The sequence below is a fragment of the Lepidochelys kempii genome, chromosome 8, assembly GCF_965140285.1.
Source record: "Lepidochelys kempii isolate rLepKem1 chromosome 8, rLepKem1.hap1, whole genome shotgun sequence".
NCBI classification, from domain to species: domain Eukaryota; kingdom Metazoa; phylum Chordata; order Testudines; family Cheloniidae; genus Lepidochelys; species Lepidochelys kempii.
The window spans coordinates 101729166-101756280 of NC_136387.1; the positions used below are offsets into that span (position 1 = coordinate 101729166).

At 41.1% G+C, this 27115-nt stretch overlaps 2 protein-coding genes across 2 annotated transcripts in view; one reads left to right on the forward strand and one right to left on the reverse strand.

The window, feature by feature from the left end:
• Nucleotides 1–5999: 5999 nt before the first annotated feature.
• On the reverse strand, nucleotides 6000–22610 carry CMPK1 (cytidine/uridine monophosphate kinase 1). The gene is made up of 6 exons (XM_073357780.1): nucleotides 22336–22610; nucleotides 12789–12935; nucleotides 11544–11696; nucleotides 9486–9562; nucleotides 9311–9407; nucleotides 6000–7739 (listed from the first exon to the last, which is right to left on the reverse strand). Exons 1-6 carry the CDS (start codon nucleotides 22504–22506, stop codon nucleotides 7698–7700), a joined length of 687 nt encoding a protein of 228 aa, XP_073213881.1. The 5' UTR covers nucleotides 22507–22610; the 3' UTR covers nucleotides 6000–7697.
• Nucleotides 22611–22678: 68 nt separating this feature from the next.
• STIL (STIL centriolar assembly protein) overlaps nucleotides 22679–27115 on the forward strand; it is a 39638-nt gene continuing 35201 nt past the window's right edge. The window contains exon 1 of the mRNA XM_073357784.2: nucleotides 22679–26902. The gene's annotated coding sequence lies outside the window, so the exon portion shown is untranslated. The remainder of the gene's footprint in view (nucleotides 26903–27115) is intronic.

The following is a 27115-nucleotide window of genomic DNA, read 5'->3' on the forward strand; positions in this document are numbered from 1 at the left end:
TGCTTTATGTGCTCCTGTGATTGAAAGGTTAGATCTGAACATGGTGTAGAAAATCAGGAGCAAACAAGTGTCTCATCCCAGCTTTGGCAATGACTCATTAGATCAGCCAGACTGGGTCAGACCAATGGTCCATCTAGCCCAGTGTCCTGTCTTCCAACAATAGCCAGTGCCAGATCCTTCCGAGGGAATGAACAGGACCAGGCAATTAATGAGTGATCCATCCCTTGTCCAGTCCCAGCTTCTGGCAGTTGGAGGTTTACAGACACCCAGAGCATGAAATTGCAACCCAGACCATCTTGGCTAATAGCTCATTGATGGACCTATCCTCCATGAATGTATCTAATTCTTTTTTGAACCCAGTTATACTTTTGGCCTTCACAACATCCCCTGCCAACATGTTCCACAGGTTGACTGTGTATTGCTTGAAGTACTTCCTTAGGTTTGTTTTAACCAGCTATTAACTTTATTGGGTAACCCCTTGTTCTTGTGTTATGTGAAGAGGCAAATAGCACTTCCTTATTAACTTTCTCCACACCAGTCATGATTTTATAGACCTCTTGCATATCCCACCTTAGTCATTTCTTTTCCAAGATGAACAGTCCATCTTTTTAATCTCGTCTCATGGAGAAGCTGTTCCATAACCCTTAATCATTTTTGTTGCCCTTCTCTGTACCTTTTCCAATTTTAGTACATCTTTTTTGAGATGGAGCAACCAGAACCGCACACAGTATTCAAGGTGTGGGTGTTTCAGATTTAGATAGTAGTATTATGATATTTTCAATCTTATTAGCTATCCCTTTCCTACTGGTTCCTAACATTGTTGGCTCGTTTGACTGCTGCTGCTCATTGAGATGTTTTCAGAGAACTCTCCATGATGACTCCAAGATCTTTCTTGAGTGGTAACAGATAATTTAGACCCCAACATTTTGTATATATATCTGGGATTACGTTTTCCAGTGTTCATGGCTTGGCACTTCTCAACATTTAATTTGGTCTGCCATTTGGTTGTCCAGCCATTGAGTTTTGTGAGATCCCTCTTCTGAAGCAGCTTTGGACTTAACTATCTCAACTTCTTCAACCAGAGTGAAATTCACCCCATGCAAAGTGCCAACACAAGTCTTAGATATCTCTTCAAATCTTATTTTAGAATCTTATGTAATACAGAGGGCTTCACTTAGTTCTCCACACAGATATAAATTTCACCTTCATTGAACACTGACTTGACAGAATTCAACAGAGTTATTCCAGATATAGCCTAGATTAGCACAGAAAGAGTTTTGAGACTTTTTGTTACTATTATTTAAACAGTAATGACTGTGCTCAGAGCTGCACACAGGAGAAAGACAATCTGAGCCCAAAACAGCCTACAATCTAAATGAAAGCCTAGTAGAATTTTAACACTGACTACAATGAATGGCCAGAAGAGGGACTAGGCCTGAAATAATGTAGCATTTTACCAAAAATTGTAAATATGTGCCATGGATTTAACTTCCAAATCACTTTACAAGCAACGACTGCTTAAATTTGTGATGAAAATAAGTATCGTGCCACTACTAGGGAGTCTCTTTACGTAAAGTGAGGAAGACTGCAACTGTTTAACTGTGTATGGAATCAATACACCATACCTTAGGAAGGCATCATAGAATACAATCATATCTAAATGAAATTAGAGAGGAAATTTAGGTTGGAAGGATGTAATTACCTGTGTTGGAAATGAGAATGGGCCTCAGCATTGGCACCTGTATGAGTGTGAGATAAATATTACGCACTATTTCAGGAGTAGTCATGACCTCAACTGTGTCTCTAGAAGACCACGCCTGCAGCACCCCTCCTACCAATTTGAGGTGTTGATTCTGCATTGAATAAGACAAGCAGATCATCGCCTAATGAACCACCAGTACCCCCTTCCTGCAGTACTCATGTGTTCCCTGAGGGAGTCTGAGGTCTGCTATACATTCAGGTTTGCCGGCATAGCTATGGCTTTTATGGATGTGGTTATTTGCCAACATGGCTAATGTGTAATCTCGAATTATAATGGCAAAAAAAGTCCTTTTTCCAATATAGCTTATTTTGCTTGGGGAAACACGCAGAAGCTATACCAGCAAAAGGACTTTTTTGCCAGTATAAACTGCATCTACTCTGGGAAAGCTGGTCAGTATAACTATATTGGCAAACCTTTTCAGTGTAGCCAAGGCCTTAGACAGATACAGCTTCACATCTGAGATCGGCCATGGTTCCCAGCACAAGGAGATGGCTGAAGCCACCACTTATGGAGTCTAACACAGATTGTAGCGTCGAGCCCAACGGACTTAGCGGTATACTGTCATGCTGCTTTTTCATACTTATGGATTAAGTGGACTTCATTGAACCATTCAGCGGAAGATTTTTTTTGACACACTATTGGAGTGTCACATTTCCTTTACTACTTGCAGAGAAACCCACTGTCTTTTCCATTTTCTGAAAAAGAGCAAACACTTTCATTCTTCAAAATAGCCACTCAAGATAAGGGCACAAATCATTTGTGCTGGCTCCACCTTATTTTCCAAGAGCTGTCTTCCTTCAGTAGCTATTACAAAAAACAAAAACCACACACACAGGAGTTTGTACGGTATGAGCGGCCCAAATCAGTATTTGCTTTAGGGTTAAATGGTTAATCGTGTGTAAAGAAGGTTTCGGACAAAAGCAAACCTTTGAGCACATCCCTCTATCATGTGTCCAAGGGAAAGAGAAAAATTCTGCTATTGCCAATAACTACAATAATAAACCTAATTACAAAATGGGCTGGAATTGCTACTCCTGGTTAATAAATCCACAGGAGCTATTCCTTCTTCAGGAGTGCCTCTGTCTGTCTTTATCTCATTCAGTACTACAGCCTCAGCCCGAAGTTGAATTTGCCATGGCAGCTTGTTGGAATCTAAAGGGACTTGGATGATGAGTGAAGACACCCAGTGAATTGTGTGCCTCCTGATGCTTCATTTAGAAGGTTCTCTGGCACGGTATATACCGGAAAAGATATGACAGACACTGTCTATTTGCCTTTAGACTAACAGGTAAACATCTGAAAACTAAGCTTCCAGGAAGGCTTAAATCCTATTTATGATGTAGGATTTATGACTCTAGGAGGCTTTCCGTTTTAATGCACAGATCTTGAGCTGCCTTTTGGTTCTCTCGCTCTCATTCACTTCAGTCCAAGCACAATAGATTGTGGTTTGCTAAACATACAAGGAACATGGACGTACACCCATGCAATGTCTGCTATGTGCCAATTTGAAGCTTCAACAGGCTCACAGGAGCATTTCTGATCTCATTTGCACAGGAGAAAACACAGAGTAACTCATTTATAAACAAACTATATATTATATAATTAAAAGTATCAAGTTTATTATATTGGTATTTAGTTAACAGCTTGATATGGGACAGTAGATCTCCCTCACTTGTGTCAGTGAAAGGGAGTGTGCTCTGAAGAGACTGATGGACAGTATTAGAATTAATTGAATACCTCTCCTTTCCTCTTTCCCCAGGTATATCCTTCCCACCACCAAAGAATTGTAAATTGTGAAGGTTAAGGGTTGGGGGACATCAGGCAGCCGCAAGTGAAGTCCTGAGCCCTGTTAAAATTGATATACAAAGTACTGCATGGAAACTGAGTGAATCCCCATAGCTTCTTGGTTAGTGTAATCTATAGTCACTGATTGGCTAAGAGAATGTACACATTCTATTATTTTTGTTGCTCTGTCTCCTGTACCCTTCACTCTTACTTGTCTGGTTATCATATCTACCTGTATATCTTGTGTTTTAGGATATAAACTCTTAGGGGCAGGGACTGTGATTTACTGTGTGTTGTACAGCACCTAGCACAATATGGCCCCAACCTGGTTGGCCCCTAAGTGCTAAAGCACTATAAATCTGTGTTCTGGAGAAACGACCTCGTCTAGGTGAGGGACCAGGTACTGGCTTCCTCTGAGCGCAGACTGCCAACTCTGTTATAGGCAGTCCTTTTGAACCTCTTGGTATAATATGAGACAGCACTGGTATAAAATTCATTTCAGCAAGGACTTCAAGTCACGTCTGAAGTAGAAATCTAGTCTCCTAAAATGCCACCTTTCCAGCTGAATAAAATAATCATGGATGACTACTGCAGTTTGAGCTAAGGTTTTCCATGCAAATAATTAAAACTCTCCTCACTCAACTCAGTTCCTCCTGGTTAGCTGTAAACAAGTTTACATAGCAGCATAAATCAGAGTACACTGCAGAGTAACTCAGTGTTACACTCATGAACTCTCTTTTTAGGTTCATGACAAACACTCCCGTTGGGAATATGCGGTAAAGTAACCAATAACCAACTAACTATCTGTATACCTTATTCTATGATGAAATATTTTTTCACTTTAAAGCTGGCAACTTTTTGCACTGAATCTCAACTCAAGAAGGGGTTTCAGCAGTTGAACACCTAAACCAGAGCTATAGCAGTTCCTGACATCAAAAATTAAGACCTCCAAGCAGATCTCATTTGAGGGGGGAAAAAGTTCGGGGCCCAACGAACCAATCTTACTCCCGCTGACATCAATGAGGTTTTACCATTCATGTCCACTGGAGCAGGGTCGGGGACTAAACCTAAAAGCAAGTTCAACTTTGCTGTATCTGAAATAGTGCCTTTAAAGCTCTAAGGAGAAAAATACAACTCTTAAGTGGAAAAATGAATCACAAATGTCTCACCTACAGCCAATAATGGCGTTCTATTGAGGAAGCCAGATTTATGAGGCATCTAAGACTCAACAGGCTGCGCAGGGGGCCGACACACTTTGAGAAGACCAAGTGCCATTGAAAAGAATTATGGGGGAACTCAGACAGTGAAAGGACATCCATACCTGTTCAATGGTGAAAAGTTTCTTGAGAGCACAGAGATGCTACAGGAGCTTGCAGTGCCTTGGCACCAAAGAGAGCAGCTGATGGCTGAATAAAGCTGGGGGCGGGGGGAGAAGGGAAAGAAATACGAGCCCTTTTATAGCAGTTGTAGACCAGAAACAGCTTTTCTGATCCATGTGCCAACACTGATGGGTCCTTTTTCTTTTACAGACGGATCAGATGAATTATCACTGCATGATCAGATAACATTATATACATATCAGAGAGAAGGAGAAAAGCCATGTTTTCAAATACTATATGCTCCCCAATCTTAACCTGGGTTGAGTAGGGTCTCTGGGGCCTCGTTTTCTGACCTTGGAACCTGTGTGTTATATAGGAATATATCCTTAATTTGTCATTTTTCATGGCAGATCATAAATGTAAGCCAGGAACTTGGATGAAGCCACACAGCAAAATGTATTGGAGGAACTACTCAAATTCTTTATACAGAATGCCGCTACATGGAAAAGACACATTGATATATTACTTTCTATTTTTTTATTGAATTTAATTTTAATTATGTCTCATCTTGAATAAAACCATTAATGGCATCTTCAATAAACAGAAGGACAAGATTACTCAAATTGTACAGACAATGCACAATTTACTCCAAATTCAATACTGCCAACATTTTTTGTTTTTAAAACAGTGTTTTTTAAAACTTATTCCTAAGTAACTGTTACTTATTTGGCTTCAGCTCTTAAATACATAGTAAGGTATATAATGAGAGGAAACAGAATCTATTCTTATCAGAACTCTTAAAAGCCAGTATTATTAGACCACCACCAAAATAAATATTTGCATCTTCAGACAGATTTCTTCAATCTGCCTACAAAAGTGTTTGAGTCTTGATTTCAGCTTTTATATCAGAACTGTAGTTCCATTTCATCCTGTCTTAGGTCAGCACATTTAGACATGGAAAACAGTTTCAGTAGTTTTGAAAAGGGGAGGAATTAATCAGGTGAAAGCATTTAAAGGATTTTGTGAAAATCTTCCAAATTCTCAGGAACAAGGCATGGTCCATATTTTCTGTGTTACTAAGCTTTATATTATTTGTGCTCAATAGTCTGACTTTAAACATCCGATGTGTTGGGAAAAAAATCTCTTTTAGCAGTGGCTATGTTCCATTGCATATTAAAAACTCTGAACTCGCAGTCTTATAAGCTTCAGTAAAGTAAACAGAGTTTCATGCAAGAGTTGGCCTGAGCAGATCCGAATGCAGGATCAGGACTAAAGTAGTCGTAATTAAATCAAAACTATTATTAACTCACTTGTGACTTTCCCAAGTAGGATTTCAAGATGAGCTGAAGCCCAAAAATTCAAGACCATTTTTCCCTATACATCACAACATGTTAGAGTATCACATCTAATTATAGCAGCAGCTGATGTAGCAAAAATAATAATGGATAACGCCAAAAAAAAAAAAAAAAAAGAAAAAGTTAAAATACTCATCCTCAGGTTTCTGGATGTCCTTTAATGAAAGTTTTGGGACTTGAGGAATGCAGGATTGAACCCCTATAGGTCTAGGAGCATTAAAGCTTGTGGAAAAAATGGTATTTAACAAAAGAAAGTCATAACTATATTACAACTGCACAGTACTTAAATACAGGATGGCTTGTTTCAACCAGTCACTTGTTAATTCCAACTATTACTGCTGACAACTGCACTGCACTAATGCAAGATAATGCCATAAAGCATGAACTAATTTGTTTAAGGGAATGAAACATTTAAAAAAATTCAAACTGGTCAAACGAAGTGCAATAATTAAAAAAACTTTTTAAAACAAACTATTAAAATTATACAATTTTAGAGAAACTACAAGTTTAACCATAAAAATCTCTTTCCCTATATAACAAACCTTAAAGTATTCAACAATACAATCAATAATCAACAATACAGAAATGCCCTTTCATTTGTTACAAAAACAGAAACTGTTAAAAGAATAGTTTTACTACACATCTGTTTGGAGGTTTGTCACTGTCTAATTACTTCATTGTACTTAAGAGCATAATTACCATCACAAAGTGAGTGCTTAGACACTAAACTAACTCTGCAATTCTATTCTTAACCCCTGCGTAGTCCTCCTGTGCAAAAGGGGGTACATTTTCTCTAAGTACTCAATAAATTACAACACATGCTATGCACTCAGAGTCCTAAGAGAGTACCACTTTACCAAAGCACTTTGTACATCTATTGCTTAACAGCTTCACACTGTATTAAATTAGTTAGACGAAAAGTTCTAAAACAAATGCACATGCTAATTTTACAGTTCTGCTTACAGAATTTAGCTGTGGGATAAAAGGACTATCAACTGCATAAAATTTTACTTGGAAAAAGTTTCCTAAGTTTGGTCCAAAAACAGGCTGAGAGGTTTTTTTTTTTTTAAAAAAAAAAAAAAAAGATATGTAGGCTCTGCCACTGAGCATTGCTATTTATGGACTCTTAAAAACAGATTTATGGCAATAAGGGATAAGAAAGGCTGCCCATGAATGGCACAAATTGTAAAAGGATTGATAGTCTCTCCAGATCGATTTTGACTACTATCTTTATTTTGTAAGTAACTGAACTAAGTTAGAAAAGAATCCTGAAATTTATTGTCTACTATAGCCACAATAAATGAATCCATTCCTATTTAAAAACAATTTAATTTTCAATTAATTGCTTTTCCAACTATCTGTGAATACAAGAAACATTTAAAAAAACCTTTAAAATGATTACAAAAGTGTTGAATTTAGTAGCAGCTATTAAAGCAAGATTCAAGCACAATTTCAAGAGAACTTTCAAGAATGGAACTAGCCTTCTTTGTCAAAAATGTTCACAACCTTGCCAAAAACCTGAAAGAGAAACATTTAATTAAAATTATGGAACATTAAATATTCAGCCATTTTCAGTTAGACGACCACACACAGGTATTGATGGTAAATCAGTATTTTTTTAAAATGTACAAGACGTAGTTCATTTTTTTAAAAGACATGTGCATATCAGAATAGAGGTGAGGGAATCTGGCACCAAATCCTATTCAGTCTCTCATCTCCATCTATTTTTGTTTAGGTTATCAACATTATTACATTTTCTTTTTGTGTGGCAGCATGAGAGCAAGCCATCTATAGCAGAAAACTCTTCAAAAGGGATTACTACATTTTAAAAAATCTAAACAAAAACACAGTTAAAAAAAACAGGCCCCTGTCACAAGCAGATCCAGATAGGTGAGCCCTTGTGGCTTGACTACAAGTGGTCTGTATGTACTGAACTAATTGCAAAATGGAGGGCCAATTTCCCAACCTTTATGATGTGAGGGTAACACCAATAATTAGTAAAAACAGAACTTTTTTCTACTTATAATGTTTAGTTTTTGCATTTCATTCAGCTTCAACAATGAAAAGAGACTAATACATTTAATTTTCGTTTTTAGTTAGTTTCTATTTTACTTTGGTTTTGTATTTCCATGCACTGGCATAAAAACTGCAGTGTTTGGATTGTACGGGAATATTTGTTTGAAGCAAAACTGGTTCCCAGTTGAGGAGGAAAAAAATTCAATTTATGGAAACATTTTGTTAAAGGAGTGCTCTATCTGTATATATGTAAACAATTAGTTAATAGTCAAGGTGGCAGTAGACAGAGTTTAATGTATATGAAGCATAGTTCCTGGGTTTTGTAGAAGAAATAAAACTTCCGGTTGTGTGCACTGCAAATGTCTTCCTTCACATGCTATTTACATCAGTTCTTAACACATTTTATTTGGTTTTAGGTTTCATAAAAAATATATTTTTACAAATTCTAAATTCTGGGCAAAATTTGACGAGACATAGTCCATTTCAATTAGAGATGTAGCCAAACATACACCCAGCTTTCAACCATCCTTCAACTTTAGGTAAGTGAATCATGATCCACCCTTGCTCCCCAGAACTCTCTTGGAAGAGTAGATGGAAAAATCTACATTATGATCCAGTCTGGTGACTGGTCTGGGATTGCACAATAGCTTGTTTCACTGGGTCTCAGTGTTAAGAACTAGAGCTTGGTTCCTTGGTCCTGAACGCGCAAAGGTTAATAGCATTGTGATGCAATGCATTCAGCCCCAGGGTGAATAGGAAGCACATCATAACCCCAGTTGACTTCCTACATGGAGCCCTCTCTAGCCCTCCTATCTTCCTGTGATAAGGCAGCTTTTGAGAAGCAGGAAAAGGAGGTGATTAAAGGTGATAAATGGGGAGCTCTTGTAAGAGCCCTACCACTAAAAAGAAAAAATTATTGTATTTGACATTTCATAGGCAGACCAAAAAGACGAAGACTATATGTAAGGGATGGAGAGAAGGGATATCACTGACTCTACATCTCAGAAGAAGGGATCCAAAAATATATACCATGTTATTGTAAGCCCAACAATTTATTTGTCCTTGAAACTTACTTCATCAACAGATTTAGAGGCATCCACTTTCCTGACTTTTCCCATTTTCTCATATTGGTCTATTATGGGCTTAGTTGACTGCAGGTATGTGTGAAGTCTGTAAGACAGAAAAAGATGTCTCACATCATACAAAGAAAACAAGAAACATAACTATGAAAACTTCTGGGTACAGTACCTCTTTTCTAGACTCTCTCGGTTGTCATCACTCCTACCACTGCTCTTTCCTCTTTCAAGGCAGCGGCCAATACATATCTACCAACAAACACAGAATGAACTCTTAAAAGCATGTGACCATTATCTTTCTATATCTGAAGAAAGACTCAATAACAAACCTTTGTCCTTTGTTCAATAGGCCTAGTTCATTAATGTGAAAACCGATTTGAGGGCGAGTGAACCTGCGCGCACATAGTTCAGTGCATATATTTTACAAAAGATTAGCTAGATCTAGACAGTATTATGAATTAGTTTTTGATTCACTTGCCTTTTTAATTGTGGCTTGGGAAATGGGGGGAGGAGGGGCGGGAGGTGATGGCTTACAGTTTCAAGAGTGACTAATGATTTTGGGTGCCCAATCTGAGACACTAAGATTGAATACCTAAACTTTCAGAGAGCAGATGCTCAGCGCTGTTTGAAAATCAGACTCTTTAATTGTCAAGTTTAGCCACTAAAAGTGAATATATTAAAAAAAAAATCCATTAGTCTCTTTTGAAAATACAAGCCTATAACATTTAAGGTACACATACTAAATGTTAACTTACTAGGTCTGAATGACAAGCGTCTTAATTTTTGCTCAGTCAGTATCACTGTATTTATTAAATTATTCTGATCTGTAATATATATATATTGTTCACAAAGTATAACTGGTTAATAGTTACTAAATACATATAAAGTTATGGTTACATTCTAATGTTAAATGAATAATCTTGATAATACATGGCAAATTTTTTATATATGTCAAGGTGCAAGAGAGGGATCTTTTAAAACAATTTTTCATATGGAATACATCGCTGATTTAATTTAAATAAAGTAAAAGGTCATTCAGATATTATTGTAGATTATTAGAACTAGTCAGACAAATTTGATCAAGAACTTTTGGGGAGGGGAAGAAATTATCTTTTTTTCAAAAATGAAAGTTTTCATTTAGTTTCCCCCCCCCAATTTTTCTGATAGAAATTTCTGATGAAACAATTTAGCTTGTTTGTTCTTTATCATGTTTTTTTCAGCTGGTCATCTTTTGAATTCCCAAGTTTGACTGATCAGTTTAACTATGAGATTTTTTTCCAAAATTGAACATGTGCAATTTTAAAATTTGAAAAAAAAGAAAAAAAAAAAGGAAAAAGTAGATTTTTTAATTAAAAAAAAGTTCCCCAGAAGGTCAATCTACCTACCATTTTAAATGTTTCAGTTTCTGACTAGCTCTAACGGTTACATCTCACTTCAGTTTGTGGTGTGCATGTGAGGAGCTGGGAGCAAAAGGTACTAGGAGCTGAGAGTGAGAACGCGGACTGTTGGAGGACTGAGGAGTACAAGCACTATCAGACACCAGGAGGAAGGTCCTATGGTGAGAATAAAGAAGGGGTTGGGAGGAGGCCATGGGGAAGTAGCCCGGGGAGTTGTAGCTGTCGCACAGCTGTTCCAGGAAGCACTTTAGACAGCTGCATTCCACAGTGCCCTGGGCTGGAACCCGGAGCAGAGGGCGGACCCGGGCTCCTCCAAAACCTCCCAACTCCTGGTCAGACACAGGAGGAGTTGACCTAGACTGTGGGTTCACGAAAATGGCCAAACTGAGGGCTGCCGTGAAGCTCCAAGGCGAGCAAATCCACCAATAATCCACCAAGACAGAGGAGGAACTTTGTCACAAGATATGTGACACAATCCTTTTGATTTCAAAGGGTTCTTAAGGAAAAACTAAATTGTTCAGAATTGTTGTTCAATATAATTTCTTAACGCAACTGGACATTTGCTATTCTGAAGAACACAGTAATAGCAATACCTAGATCTAAAACCAATTTACAAAGGTTAGATTATTAACCCCATTTTGCACAAGAAGTTTTATAGCTACCAAGTGAACTACCAAAAATCCTCAGTAGTCATAGCCCCAGGACTTCCTTATGTTGCTAATGCTCATGAATATTGGAAAATTCAGTACCTTCAACACAGTTTTACTGTTCTCGCTATCTGCCTCTCATCATACAACATGGGATAACAGTACACAGCAATGATATTTCAATACCTCATTGTCACAGTCGAAAAACAGAACAAAAGACACGTCTGCCTTTCCATCCATAGTCTTATTCCAGCCTTGAAGATTGTCTTCATTCCTGGGGAATCCATCAATCAAGAATTTGTACTTTTGGACATTGGCAGCCATTGTTTGATCCATAACCTAATAGATAGCACAGTTCAGTTCAATAACTTCTTACACACAAAATAATATATTTGTCTATTAAGTGTTGGTCAGATGTTGACATGATTTACAAACTTTTAACATGAGAGTTTTATTGGACCAATGTCTGTTAGCGAAAGAGAAAAGCTTTGGCGCTGACACAGAGCTCTTCAGGTATGGAAAAAGTATGGGAAAAACCACTGAGGGGAGGGATAACTCAGTGGTTTGAGCATTGGCCTGCTAAGCCCAGGGTTGTGAGTTCAATCCTTGAGAGGGCCATTTAGGGATCTGGGGCAAAAATTGGGGATTGGTCCTGCTTTGAGCAGGGGGTTGGACTAGATGACCTCCTGAGGTCCCTTCCAAACCTGATATTCTATGATTCTATAAAGTAAGGTACTCAGACTTTCAGAGCTGAACACAAAGTGGAACAGATTGTTTCGCATAAGGAGTTAACACATTGTAAGAGACCATTCAAGATGAAGTAGCCAGTTAACACCTCTGCAGTCATAGGACAAAAAAGAGGCAAGGATTAGAAAGGGCCCCAAAGGGTCACACGGGGGCGGGGGGAAGGAACCAGCAGCCAGGAAGATGAAGGGGCGGGGCCAGAGCCTCTCCTCTTTGGGCCATGATGCCTGGGACGCTGCCCCGTGCAGCACAGCAGCTGCACAGTCCCAGGCAGCTGCACGCTCCCAGACAGCTGCTGCGCTGCACCAGGCAGCATCTGGAAGTAGCTCCATATGCCAGGGGGAGCCGGGGCAACAGGAGGACAGAGACCTCTCACAAAATACAATGTGCCCTGAATGTACTTGGTTTTGAATTAGGTTCAGTTAAAAGCTTCAGAGAAAACATAATAAAATGTACCAAGTGCCCTCTTTGTGCTTTATGTAATGAAAGGCATTGCCTCTTGCCTACTGTAAGGACCATAACATAGCCATATGTGATTTTAATGAAAAGCAAGTTTACAACATGCACCCATTGCCTATCATCTTCCTCTTGCTGACTTCAAACGGAGGGAAATGTTTTCTCAGGCTACACCCACTACCTTATTTGCTTGGAAAGGTGAACCATCAAGACAACATTCACTTTTCTTACCCTCTTCAACAAGCTGATAGTAATCTCAACTGGTACGATTGCTCCCTCTTTAATATATTTTTCAATTAGTTCTCCATACTGAGAGCCTGGTCTTTTTCGTTCATCTCGAAGGAGATCGCCTGCAGAAAGGTGGGTGTACCCATATTTCTGAAATACGTATAACAAGTGTTAAGCAGATGAAGACTCCTTTGAGTAAGTACATATCCTAAATTAACTTAGCTGTTAAAATTAATTACATTATCCTATTAATAAAAAGGCAAATTTACAGCCAAAAATAGTCAGTTTGGATAAAAAGCATTCTATTTTCAGCCTCTGTCATGATTTCACAGTATACCCAATATGTGCAGGAAGCCTGGCAGACTGCTGCACCTTGGGTAAAAATTTTCAAAAATGCCTACGTGACTTTTGAAAATGAGATATAGGCTCCTTAGGTCTGGTCAACACTAAAAACTTCGGTTGGTTTAACTACATTGGTCAAGTGTGAGAAAAATCCACATACCTCAAGTGGCTTAGTTAAACTGTAGACAGCCCATGTAGACAGCACTAGATTGAAGCTCAAGCTTCACAGGGGGGTGGATTATCTTTCCCAACGGGAGAACCCATCCCATGGGTGTAGGTCATGTCTACACTGTGCTGCTGTAGCGCTTTAAGTGTAGACAAGCCCATAGTCACTTAGATACCTTTGAAAATGTTACCCCTTGTAATGAATTAGATGTTTAAAGTAAACCAAAAGACTAAAAGATACATGTTACAGTCCCACCCAAAATACATGGCTATTTAGAAATTCACTGGCAATTTTAGCCAGTAGATCAAATTTTAATTTAGAAAATGAAAAGGAGTCAAAACAGCTGCTTTACTTGGTAAGCTTGAAGGCAGGTTTGTATTTTAAAATAATTACGTACCTTTACTGCAGATATGGGACTACTATATGTTTAGACTAAAAGTTCTTTATTTAGAGAGGGAGCATGCTCCAAGCACAGTGCTAGAAGCTAGAAATACCTGCTTTCTACTTCTGACTCTGACATCTTCTGTGGCCTTGGACAAATCACTTATACTCAGCTGTAAAAGCTGTGTGAATAATGGATTTTTTTGGTCTGTTGGCAATTCCAAGAAACTGCTAAAAATAGCTGTGAGCCAAACAAAATGGTTCATTTCATTTGAGCACTTTTTTACATTTTTAGTTCTTTTTAAAATAAAAAAAACTTTTAAATTGTGAAATTTCCTTTATGTCAAATAAAAAATTGGAGGAGTCCGGTGGCACCTTAAAGACTAACAGGTTTATCTGGGCATAAGCTTCCGTGGGTAAAAAAACCACTTCTTCAGATGCATGGAGTGAAAATTACAGATACATGCATAAATATACTGGCACATAAAGAAAAGGGAGTTACCTTACAAATGGAGAATCAGTGATGACAAGGCCAATTCAATCAGGGTGGATGTGGTCCACTCCCAGTAATTGATGAGGAGGTGTCAATACCAAGAGAGGGAAAATTGCTTTTGTAATGAGTCAGTAACAGTCTCTATTCAAGCCCAAATTAATGGTGTTCAGTTTGCAAATGAATTGTAGCTCTGCAGTTTCTCTTTGAAGTCTGTTTTTGAAGTTTTTTTGTTGAAGGATGGCTACTTTTAAATCTGTTATTGAATGTCCAGGGAGACTGAAGTGTTCTCCTACTGGCTTTGTATGTTACCATTCCTGATGTCCGATTTGTGTCCATTTATTCTTTTACATAGAGACTGTCTGGTTTGGCCAATGTACATGGCAGAAGGGCATTGCTGGCACATATTACATTAGTAGATGTGCAGGTGAATGAGACCCGGATGGTGTGGCTCATGTGATTGGGTCCTATGATGGGGACAGAGTAGGCAATAGGGTTTGTTACAGGGATTGGTTCCTGGGTTAGTGTTTCTGTGGTGTGGTGTGTAGTTGCTGGTGAGTATTTGCTTCAGGTTGGGGGGCTGTCTGTAAGTGAGGACTGGCCTGCCTCCCAAGGTCTGTGAGAGTGAGGGATTGTTTTCCAGGATAGGTTGTAGATCGTTGATGATGTGCTGGAGAGGTTTCAGCTGGGGGCTGTATGTGATGGCCAGTGGTGTTCTGTTATTCTCCTTGTTGGTCCTCTCCTGTAGTAGGAGACTTCTGGGTACCTGCCTTGCTCTGTCAATCTGTTTCCTCATTTCCCCAGGTGGGTATTGTAATTTTAAGAATGCTTAATAAAGATCTTGTAGGTGTTTGTCTCTGTCTGAGGGATTGGAGAAAATGTGGTTGTATTTTAGGGCTTGGCTGTAGACAATGAATCGTGTGATGTGTCCTGGATGGAAGCTGGAGGCATGTAGGTAAAAATAGCGGTCAGCAGGTTTCCGGTATAGGGTGGTGTTTATGTGACTATCACTTATTTGCATTGTGGTGTCCAGGAAGTGGATCTCTTGTGTGGAGGGTCCAGGCTGAGGTTGATGGTGGCGTGGAAATTGTTGAAATCCAGGTGGAATTCTTCAAGGGTCTCCTTCCTGTGGGTCCATATGATGAAGATATAATCAATGTAGCACAAGTAGAGGAGGGGTGCTAGGGGATGAGAGCTGAGGAAGCGTTGTTCTAAGTCAGCCATAAAAATGTTGGCATACTGTGGGGCCATGTGGGTACCCATAGCAGTGCCGCTGAGTTGAAGGTATAAGTTGTTCCCAAATCTGAAATGGCTGTGGGTGAGGACAAAGTTACAAAGCTCAGCCACCAGGTGTGCTGTGGCCTCATCAGGGATACTTGTAGTCCATCCTTGTGTGGAATATTGGTGTAAAGAGCTTCTATGTCCAAGGTGGCTAGGATTGTGTTTTTAGGAAGATCACCAATCACCGTAGTTTCTTCAGGAAGTCGGTGGTATATGCTTGTGTCTGTAATTTTCACTCCATGCATCTGAAGAAGTGTTTTTTTACCTACCAAAGCTTATGCCCAAATAAATCTGTTAGTCTTTAAGGTGCCACTGGACTCCTCATTGTTTTTGTGGATCCAGACTAACATGGCTACCCCACTGATTAAAAAAACTGGAAACATTTCATTTACAAAATGTCATAACAAAATGTTTTGATTTTTTCTTAGGGGTGTTCTTTTTGTTGTTGACCAAAACAATCTGGCAAAATCAACATGAATTGGCAAAATGTTTTGGTGTGATCCAATCTGCATATTTACCAAAAAATGTTTTGGTCAAAAAATTTCACCCAGCTGTACTCCACAGTTTCCCTATTTGCTAAATGGGGATAACATTACTAACCAAATGCCTAACAGTGTTGTGAGAAGGAGTTAATGTTCGCCAATTGCTTTAGGGATGTAACATACTAAATAGTAGGAACTATATGTATATTAGGTAGTTTTGATGAAGTTGTCCTGGTTTCTTTATTCTTATTTTTCAAAAAAAAAGAAAAAAATCCCTGTTTTGTATGCATTTCAGTTATATGCATACATTGAAACCAGGAAACTGAGCACATATGTTGAGCCGGGTGGCAGTCTCCACGGAGAGTGTCAGGATGTGACACGGGTAATCCATGAGAGAAGCTAGTGTATTCCCCTAGTGCTGATGTGGCAGTCCAGGCTAAGCAGCTAGACTGATGCTATTAGAAATCTCTCAATATACTGTATTCTTTCTATAGAAAGAAATACAGCAGGGAATCTATATGCAAACGTATCATACAGATAGCAGTATTTAGTCTAAACATCTATCACTCTTGTATTTTGTGGTCAATTAAAGCATTTTAAAAACATTAAAATACTCTAACATAAACCCTCACCGAAAAGCACGTGTTAGACCTATGCTTTTCTAAGGCACCCATCACCATAGAATCTAGACACCAGAAGTAAAATACATATGTGCTCATACTGTACAGAGAACAGATTTCAGAGTTCAGAATGAAATCTCAGCAGGAAAAAGTTAGAAAAGGAGAATTTTTTAGTTGTACTAGTGTCAGTTAACTACAGAAATGTCAAGTACATAAGGTCTTTTTTAAAAGTAAGTTTTTAATATTACATAAAACTTTAACAAGATTACACACAGCTAGTTCTATAAAACAGGTATGAGACACATAACCTAGGAACATACCAAAATTAAATTACAATTCTAAGAATACAAAATAGAGTATGTATGTATATCTTTACTCTAAGCTTTAGTCCGGAAAAAACACCAAAACAAAACAGAGTTTAGGGTTATCCGCTTGGCTGCAGTGATAGCCACAGCAAATTTCAACAAAGGAGTCTGGGCAGAATAGTAATGTGCATACTTCCCTTTTATGGCTGTGATCTTGGGATTTAAAACCTTGGCTACTAAATAAATACAGTAGACATATTATACAACTCACCAAGCAAGCTTAAAAATATTTAGTTGCTTTCCAGCTCTACCCACAGAAGCCTGAAAAGGCAGTTTTGCTATAATCACAATTTAAGAGACGATATAATTACTTAAATCCCCAAAAAACTGCAGACAGCTGGAGAAAAAAATAAAGCATGCAAGATTTTGCCCTAAATGACCATGGAGAGAAACTCTAGCTACATTCTCTATTACCTTACTGTATTTTTGTTCAAATGGGCAGTGCATTTAGATATGCTTATTTAATTGTAAATCTACATATTAACTATGAACTGCAGAAGCCATAAACCAGAGTAAAGCTTTTTATAAGCAAGAAGTTTTACTCTCCAGAACCCAAAATTAACATGTAGCTCTTCTTGCTACAATTAAAGAATTATGATATTTTTAACATTAAGTTAAACATTAAGGAGAAAAGAGGAAGACAAAATAATCCCCTTGGTTTCATGGGATTACAGCACCATTTAATTTTCCTCAGCATTTTTTCTTTTCATGCAAGAAGAAATACTGACTCAATCTTTGGAATTCTCTTTACAACAGCAAACTAAAATAGTTTTAAATAGATGAACAGGAAAGAGAGAGACAGAAGTATTTTAAAGTGAACTTGTTAAATAGGGATGTTTCTAATTACATTAAATTCTAATTTGGAATGCTTTTCAGAATGGATTAGTTGAGCTACATAACAGACAGCCTGCTCCTCCAGAATTTGTTAAATTTTCAAACACCTTCCAGCTTTCTCCCATGCTGCCTCTCATGCTTGGGAGCAGCTCCCTGCAAACATCCATAAAGCTACCTCATTATCCTTCTTCTAACTCTCCTTCACTGAGATGTCTATGGAAAACTTATAAGTCTGCTAACACAACTGCCTATGATGCTGTCTCATTGTTTCATTGTATCTCCGTTTCACTGTTTCCATCTGTTGTCTATTGTCTTATACTTAGATTGTAATCTATTTGGAGCAGGGACCATCTTGTTGTTCTATTTGTACAGCACCTAGCACATCCATGGGGTCCTGATCCATGATTGAGGCACGTAGGTGCTTTGGTAACGCAAATAATAAATTATAGTAACTCAATGGCAAAACTTCCATTTGTTGACTTTGATGAGATCAAAATCCAAAGGAAACACTTAGTTTTAAATCTTGTAAATAAATGTGACAAAGAATCTGGATTTCCAATCTTTAAATAGAAGATTGCTGAGAAATGATACTCAGCTTCATGAAGACAGGCAGCAACCGGTTATCTCTTTATGGCTCTCAGAGGAGTGCTCCCTCTTGTCTCATACAAGGCAAGCATTTAGAAAATGAACTGGAGCTAAAGAGATTTATTCTCTCTCCCAGAAGCCAGGAAAGGAAATGTCATCGGCAAAACTTTTGTCTTTCGGGGTGTGCGTGTGTGTGTTTTTTTAACACCTCTGAAAGACAAAAGTTAGGCTCTCCTGCCAATAAAGCTAACCCTGTTTGTTGGGGGTAGGAGTCTTTTGGCATTCAATTGCCAGTGTAGACTTAGCCTTAGTTCTTTTTGTTATGTCTCTTCTTCCACGGGTGAAAGTAATTTAAAGGACTTACCTGTACGCAGGGCGGCCGGGCGGGAGGAGAGGCAGTGGCTCTGAGGACCCGGAAGGGGCAGGGCCTCAGGCAGAAGGGGCAGGGCTGGGGCCAGACTCCCCTAGCCAACCCTTCAGCACTGCCTGGCCTGCGCCACCTGGGGCTCCGGCAGTGATTTAAAGGGCCCAGAGCTCCAGCCGCTGCCGGGAGCCCTGGGCCCTTTTAAATCACCGGGCCCCAGAGCAGCTGCCCCTTTTGCCCCCTCCACCCCCGCCCATCAGCAACCCTGCCGGTATGGCCCTTAAAGTGCTGCCGCGGCAATGATTTAACATCAGCTATGTACCAGCCCATACCGGTGGCCACTTTCTTACCAGTATGCCGTACTGGCCCGTACTGGCTTACTTTCATCTCTGCCTACTCCTAAGGATTTCCCCTTCCTAGGTTTAATACTAGCAAAGTTAACATGTAATACTTTTCTGGTAGTAGATACAATTCAAGCAGCAGTGACTCATTTGACTCCCTCTTCCTCAAGTGGTCTTTATCCAATTACTTTAGGATACCAAACCAAAATGATTTACATTTCTAAGTATGGGGCAGCAGCCACAGAAGCTCCTTCAGCCCAGAGGCTGCATTAATAGCTTGCAATTATATTCCCTCCAGCACTACAAAACTTCCCTATGGTTGAAGCTTGTTTGTTGTGTACCAAGGGCAGGATTTGACCCAAAGTAACACAAAGGCTTTTTGAAAGTTACTAGCCTTATATCCCACAACTTAATTTAAAAAAAAACAAAAACAAAAACCTGTTTGAGTTAGAGTTCATAATTTATGGTGAAAACCCTATTGTGGCTTAAATATTAAATTAGAGAGACAGTATCCTTTTCTCTCTCTAATATCCTGGGACCAACACAGCTCCAACAACACTTTATGCAATCTTAAATGTCAGTTTTCAGTCTGGACTAAATTTTTATAACGAAGTTATACAGTACGGAAACCTAGGCTATAATGTAACAGTAGAGTACCATTATAGTTTCTCCACCACGCATCACTAGAAAACAGAAACAAAAATGCTAGTGCCAGGACTTGCGGTTTTTCCTTCTGAAGTTTAAGCAATGTGGGCATTGTTATGGTTCTTAGTCATTGCTTTCATGTGGGTGTGGACAAACCTCCATCATTTATGGCACTTATCATGCATGAAATATCCAAGTCTACTCCTAAAAGGCTTTATTTGGAGGCATTTAGCCTTAAATACACCATAACTACCCAACAGAACAGATTTTCATCATCCTGATTTTTAAAGGGGTCTGCTTCTGTATGTAAAGAATTGTCAGCTATTAACCATCAGCTATTCCCCCCCCTCTTCTAAACATCTTTTCCATCTTAAAGTACTGTTAAACTAAAAAGAATTTGAAATATTTAGAAATGTTGTGTGAAATTCTATAATTAAATCATGTAATTAATCTCTTAATGCCAGTTTGAAAATCTTTGATGGCAGAAAAGACAATGATTAATTTATCACAGGACACACATAAAGACTCACTCTGCACAACTTGTGACCTCCATCACATTCAGCTGCTGAGCAAAGTTTCACTTCTGTTTTTGCTTATAATATAATCTGATTTTCACAATTTACAGCGTATACTACTGTAAAGCACCATATTTGATTTGAGATTGTTCTGGGCCAATAGATATGGAGGATTTTTCTGAGGCAGGTTGTATGGAATGAAGACAGTTTGGACATGTCATACTTTCTCATTCCCCAGCATTCTGCACTATAAAGTAGTGTTGAAAGTACACAACTCTGATAATCTCAAACCAAGATCTAGAGCACCATCATTGCCAGGAGGCGTTGGAGATGGATCGGCCATGTGCTTCGGATAGAAACTGATTCTATCAGGAGAGCAGCAATAAGATGGACACCTGAAGGCAAGCGAAAACGAGGCTGCCCGAAAACAACATGGCGAAGGAAGCCAAGCTGAAAAAATTGGGGCACAGCTAGGGAACCATTGAAAGACTTGCCAGAAACAGACAGGAATGTAGGAGCTTCATCACTGCCCTAAATGCCAGAGGCTTAATAGGAACATGATGATGATGAAAGCACCATATACCTCTGGAATAATAAACCCGTTGTACCTGATATTGCAACCCCCCACAGTATCTTTGAGGGACATTCTCTTAAATTTATTAATGGTTTATGTATGATTGTGTTCCACTCCATGAGGGAGGCTTACCAACAGCTTTTCCAGGAACTACAAACAGTAGGAGGTAATTAAGTCAAGTCATTGAGTGGACCATGGAGGGGACCACAGTTGTGTTAGGTGCTATACAAATACAAGAGATACCTTGGGGAAAGGAGTAAGAAACAGGGGACACGGAAGGTATGCCAACACTACAATAAAAGAGACTGCAGCATGGCCACAGCTGGCTTGAATTAGCTGACTCAGGCTCATGGGACTAAAAATTGCAGTGTAGATATTTGGGCTTGGGCTGAAGCCTGGGCTCTGAAACCCTACAAGGGGGATGGGTCTCAGAGCCTGGACCCAAATGTCTACAGACTGCAATTTTAACCCTGCAGCTCAAATCAGGGCTTGTCTATGCTGAAAAAACTGCAACTCCACCACTGTAGTGCTTCAGTGGAGACACCTACTCCAGTGGGAGGGGTTTTCTGATTGAAGTAGGTACTCCACCTCCCTGAGAGGCAGTAGCTGGGGCAAAAGAAGAATTCTCCCATTGATTTAGCACTGTCTATGCTCAGGGGGGTTGGTTTAATTGCATCGCTCAGGGGTGTGTATTTTTCACATCCTTGAGCCATGTAGTTATATTGGCATAATTTCCTAGTGTAGACCAGACCTCAAATGACCCGGGCTCTGAGACTCAGAGCCCAGGGTTTTTTATTGCAGTGTGGATGTATCCAAAGAGGCCCTGGCAGAAAGGTAAGGGGAAATGGGACACACAGGTCCCTGGACTCTGGCAAGCACACCCATCAGCTCTAGCTAGGTCTGTGATTATTGCTAATCGTGAACATCTTCCTGCACAATACCACCCGCACCCCCAGTCTTAACTCTGCCCACGGTACTGTGGAGAACATGCAGACACAGAACTCGACCTACATACACAAGAGTCTAGTAGGTACGTCTGTGCCTTTACCACACACCCCCTTCCCCCTTGCAGAGATGCCCATTTCCCCAGCTTTGCACTGGGGGAGCTAGGGCCCTAGAGGCTGGGAGTTCAGTCTGGGTGCCCAGAAGGGGAATGTGGGGGCTCCAATGTGCACTGGGAGAAACAGGTGGGTTTCTTTTCAAATACACCAAAAATAGCCTTTTGCACCTTTAACCCAGACTAAGAGCTAGAACTTCCCTAACCGCCTAGAAATAGAAGCCGAACCCCAGGGAGACCATTATAACGGGCCGCCTCCCTGGGGCCCCATGTCCAAGCCCCCGCTCACCCCCGCAGGGCCGCGGAAACGAGACCCCCGCGCGGGCTGAGCCACAAGACTGCCCGTCCCGCCATGCCCCGCGCCGCTTCGCAGGGAAGATGCCAAGAGCCCCGCGCCGCGTTGCATGCTGGGGGGTGTAGTCCGCTCGCTCTCTGAGGAGGCGGCGGCGGCGGCAAGGGGGGAGGGGGAGTTTGCGGACACTGAGACCCTCCCCGCTGCGCTTCTCACCTCCACGATGCGGGCGCATTGGGTCCCCTTGCCAGCCCCGGGCCCGCCCAGGACGAACACAACCAGCGGCTTCATGAGGAGGAGGAGGCGGCGCGGAGCGGCGGCGGTTCGGAGGCAGCGAGCGCGAGGGCTGAGGCGAGCCGCTACCACCAGCGGGCAGCGACAGAACATGCACGGCCCGCGGGGGCGGGGGGAGCGGGACTGGGAGGGAGGCCAGGCCGCCCAACCGCCACCGGCTGCCACACGCCGGCTGCTGACGTGGGAGGGAAAGTGCTTCCGGGTGCGGGGGCGCGCGGGGCGCTGTCCGCGGCGGGGGCGGGGTGACGTGACACCTGGCGGGCGCGCGGGCGGCACCGGGGCAGCGGGAGCCTGCGGAGAGCGCGGCCCGTGCAGAGGCGGCGGCGCGGGGGGGCCCAAGGCCAATCCTGGCGGGTGTTCAGACACGATCCCTGGGGGAGCAGCGACACAGCCCGCTGCTGAGCTCCCTTCACTGCTCTCGGCCCGCTGCTCGCGGTACCCCTGCGAAAGCCCAAGGTGTAGTGGGTTTCACTCCCGTTTGCACCACAAGACCTAGTCTGCCCCCCTGGGCAGATGTCTGCGGATCTGCTCAGACACGGGGTTCCTCCCCCCCACCCCCCACGCCGCCCACGTGTTCCCAGCCAGCATTGTCCCTTTTTTGAGGTAGCTACTGTAGGGGGACTGTTGCCCCCCTTACTAACAATCAGTGGGGGTGTTTTGGTTGGCTAGCTCCCAGTACTAAAAGGGGGAAGGGTCGATGGGGAATCAGGACTCTGAGACTGACAGTCCCCAGGAACAATGGGGAGAGGCCGGTGCTCCAGGTCAGCCTGAATGAGAGGGTGGGCAGGCTAATCAGAGAGTCAGCAGGCCAAGGAGGTCCCGTCCTGTCCTCTGTGTGAGCTGGATTTGCCTGGGTCAGACAGAGTGGGGCGGAGCTAAGGAGAAAGCAGGCGCCCAAGCTAGGCTGGGGAGCAGAGCTGTGCCAGGTCCAAAGGGACCAGAAAAGCAGCCCAGAGAGAGCAGACCCTGTCCTGGGAGCAGAGCTGCAGCAACCAGAGCCAGAGGGGCCAGAAAAGCAGGCCAGGAAGCAGGTCAGTGCTGGGAGCAGTCACAGAAGCAGCCTGCAGAGCAGACCTGTCCTGGGAGCAGAGCTGCAGCAACCAGAGGCAGAGGGGCCAAAGAAGCAGCCCAGGGAGCTGGAGGCAGAGCAGCAACAGAAGCGCAGAGACCGAGTGGTGCAGCTGGGGCTGGAGCAGTCTGGAGCTGGGTGCGGTGAGCAGCTGGGCAGAGCGAGGGGGACCCTCGGCAGCGAGCCCAGCACAGCCAAGAGGCTCTGCAGGCCAGGCTTGGATTGGGGGCGACACTGGGAAGAAGGATCCTACCACTTAGGGCCTGAGAGCGTGTGGCCACCACCAGAGCAAGTGTCCAACCCACAGCATCCCTGCAGCAAAGCTAGGGCCTGAGAAGGAGGCCTGGGACTTACAAGGAACAGACTGTGAACTGCCCGGACATTCCAGAGACACCAGTTGTGATGTTCCCTGCCACAGAGCGGGTTGATGTGTTTCCTTTAACCTTTCCCATTTTTCCTTATTCTTTTTTAAATTAATTGTTGATTAAATAACTTGCATTTGCTTTAATTTGTATGTAATGGTCAGTGGGTCAGAGAAGTGCCCAGTGCAGAGAGAGTACCCTGGACTGGGGACACCCTAGCCCCTGTCCTAGGTGACCACAGCCGGGTTGGGGGTCGAGCCCCCCAGGAATCTTGGGCCCAGCCTTGTTGGGGTTAGGAGGACTCTGCCAGACAGGAGAGTGGAAGGGGAGTCCTCAAGGGCAGGGAGGCCACTGGGTAAAGGAAGTGGGAGCGAGGATTTGGATCCTTTCGCTAGCCCACTTCACCGGGGTAGTGCAGAAGCCAGGAAAGTTCCTCACAAGAGCGGGACTATTCCCCCGCTTACACTACTCTAGCTGCCTTGGGAAATCAGTAAAAGTGCCCAATAGGCACTGCATGCCAGCTGTTCAGTGTTATGGGTTCACAACGCCAGGACATCCAAGATGGTCCTGATCCTCAGTGAGCACCTGTTCGGGAGCATGCAACTAACAGGAATTTCAAGTCTGAGCAGTGTTGCATAAAAGCAATACCGTACACTTGAGACCTGTATAAGTGCCAGGGAATCTTCAGGAGGAATGATATAAGGGCAGATTCAGGGCTTGACCTTACGGCCTTTCGGTGACTTTTATTTTTCTGAAGATGGGTATGCAGTATGCATACAAGAGCTTTGATTCAGAAATGCTGGGGTTTCTACATACCTCCGATTTCAGGCTTGTCTTAATATAGATCTGCATCATTTGCACCGATGGTCCGCCTGTACTAACTCCCCATCTCCAGAACATGTAGCCAGTAAAATATAGTTCTCCTTAAAAAAAACAATTAAAATCCCCTGGCAAAAAAACAAGTCTGTAGTTATTTGGAAATAACTACTTAAAACATACCTGTGGTGATAGGCTACTGTTTGGAGACAGCAAAAGTCAGTATAATGCAAAGTTCATTGTAGTATAAAGCAAATAATACAGAAAGTTACCAGTTCTGTGTAAAAGGTAACTATCAATACTCAAGTGAATGTTATGGTCTTTTGGGACAACAGCTGTGCTATTGTTAGGTTGTTCAAGGATATATCTAAGATATAAGACAGACTATATAATTATGCTGTTGATTTTTTTGATTAACAACTTACGTTTTAATTTTAGAAGCCTTCCTTATGGTTTGCTTATTAACTTAATTTCACTAGATTGGTTGTGAGTACTGATTCGGTTTGGTTCTTAATCACCAGCATAGCAAAGTCATCAATATTTCCTGCATGTGAGGTGACCATGTTTTAGTTGATTTCTGGCATTTCATTTTTGTTATACAAATATTTTTAATCCTGTTTACATACTCAATTTAGATGGCATTTGATATCCCATAGAGAGCTAATCTGGTCTGGTGGTTAAAGCTGAGTGCTGGGAGCCAAGAGGTACTTGGTTTTAAACCTGGCTTTGTCCGTAATTTACTATGTGGACTTGAGTAAGTCACTTGGGCCCTTATCCAGCCTATGTGTGCTTAACTTTATACACATGAATAGTTCCACTTAATAATAGGACTATTTACATTTGTAAAGTTAAGCACTTACGTTAAGTGTCTGCAGGATCCGGACCTTAACCCCTCAATTTCAATTTTTCCATATGTAAAGTAGACATAACACCTATTTCGTAAGGATATTGTAAAGACTAGTTAACATTTGGAAACTTATATAAGGCTCTGATCTGGTGCTTTTGTCCATTCCACACAATGCATGTGTAAAGTAAAGCATGTGTGCAAGGGCTGGTCTATACACACCAGTTCCACTTGTTTAACTACATTGGTTTCTAAATCTAATTAGTTAAATTGGTACCCTTATATGGACACTCTTATATTTGTGTAAGAGTGGTTAATATCATTTTAGCTGGAAGCTTTGATTGGAGCGTTCATGTCATCAAACTTAAACATGCATTTGTGTGGGCAGTATTGGGTCCTAAATTATTAGTAATAAAAATAGAGCAATTATCTAGTGTTACATTTTGACTTATACTTTAGATTTGGTAAGAGCTGTTATGTTTTTGTTGTTCAATAATTCCTTAATGCCAATATAATGGTTTCCCTAACTTTTTTTTAAAAGTCCAGTGTAAATAGTTAAGATATCTATCTCCCTACATTGTGCTAGTGCATGAGAACATGAAATTGACTAAAAGCTGATTACAACCAAAAGTGAAACTGAGTAGTTTTCAGAGTAGCAGCCCAGTTAGTCTGTATTCACAAAAAGAAAAGGAGTACATGTGGCACCTTAGAGACTAACCAGTTTATTTGAGCATAAGCTGCATCTGATGAAGTGAGCTGTAGCTCACGAAAGCTTATGCTCAGATAAATTGGTTAGTCTCTAAGGTGCCACAAGTCCTCCTTTTCTTTTTACTGAGTAGTTTGTTTTCATTGCTAAGAGAAATGCAAAAAATAGAGTATAAATAATAGAAAAAAATCACTTTTTTTTTTAGATTTAATTCCATAAGGTCCTACTTGTATTGTAAGTTAAATATTTAAAATAATTCTTAACTGTTTCTCTTTTTTAGGTTTTAGCATTGGTGTCAGACAGCTCTTTGTAGTGTGCAAAATGTCAGTGTGGATATTATTATGGATGATGGAAGAACTATGTTATTTTACTATTACACTCTTTAGATATGACTTGCATACAATTCTTTACTTTGAATATGACAAATTTACTTTTTGGGGGGAGGGAAAAAAATTCAAACTGTGTAAATAATCCAGATTTGTAAAATTGTGTAAATAAGTGCTGGAAGTGTAATGGTAGATTCAACTTGTTAGGTTTTGGTATTCTAGAGAGGTTATTAATAGTCAGCTCCTTTTCATTTGACCATTTAATACAGTAACTTGGCAAAATGCTGCACACAGTATATATCTCATATTTTTCCTTTTGAGGCAAATCAGTGCAATCTGAGGTCCCAGTCTTGCAGTTTATTCCAGGTGAGTACATGCCTATGCTGAGCTCCACACAGGACATGATGCATGATTTGGGGCTTCATACCAGAGTTGCCTGTAACTTTCACTGCAAATTGGTAATATCAAGTAGTTCGGTCTTTTTCTCTCTATTTGCCTTTCTCCTTCCTTCCTCTTGTGCTGTGAAAAGTAAGGTCTTCTCTCTCTCTCCTTTTCTCTTAAAAGGCCAAAGAGACCAGT

Excerpts from the sequence above, each read along its gene's own strand:
- CMPK1 (XM_073357780.1), bottom strand. The coding sequence starts at position 22,506 with ATGTTCTGTCGCTGCCCGCTGGTGGTAGCGGCTCGCCTCAGCCCTCGC. Across the intron at positions 9,563-11,543 it reads TTTTCGACTGTGACAATGAG|ATATGTATTGGCCGCTGCCT; the intron begins GTATTGAAATAT and ends GTTTGTTGGTAG. Across the intron at positions 7,740-9,310 it reads CCTCTAAATCTGTTGATGAA|GTTTTTGGCAAGGTTGTGAA; the intron begins GTAAGTTTCAAG and ends TTTCTCTTTCAG.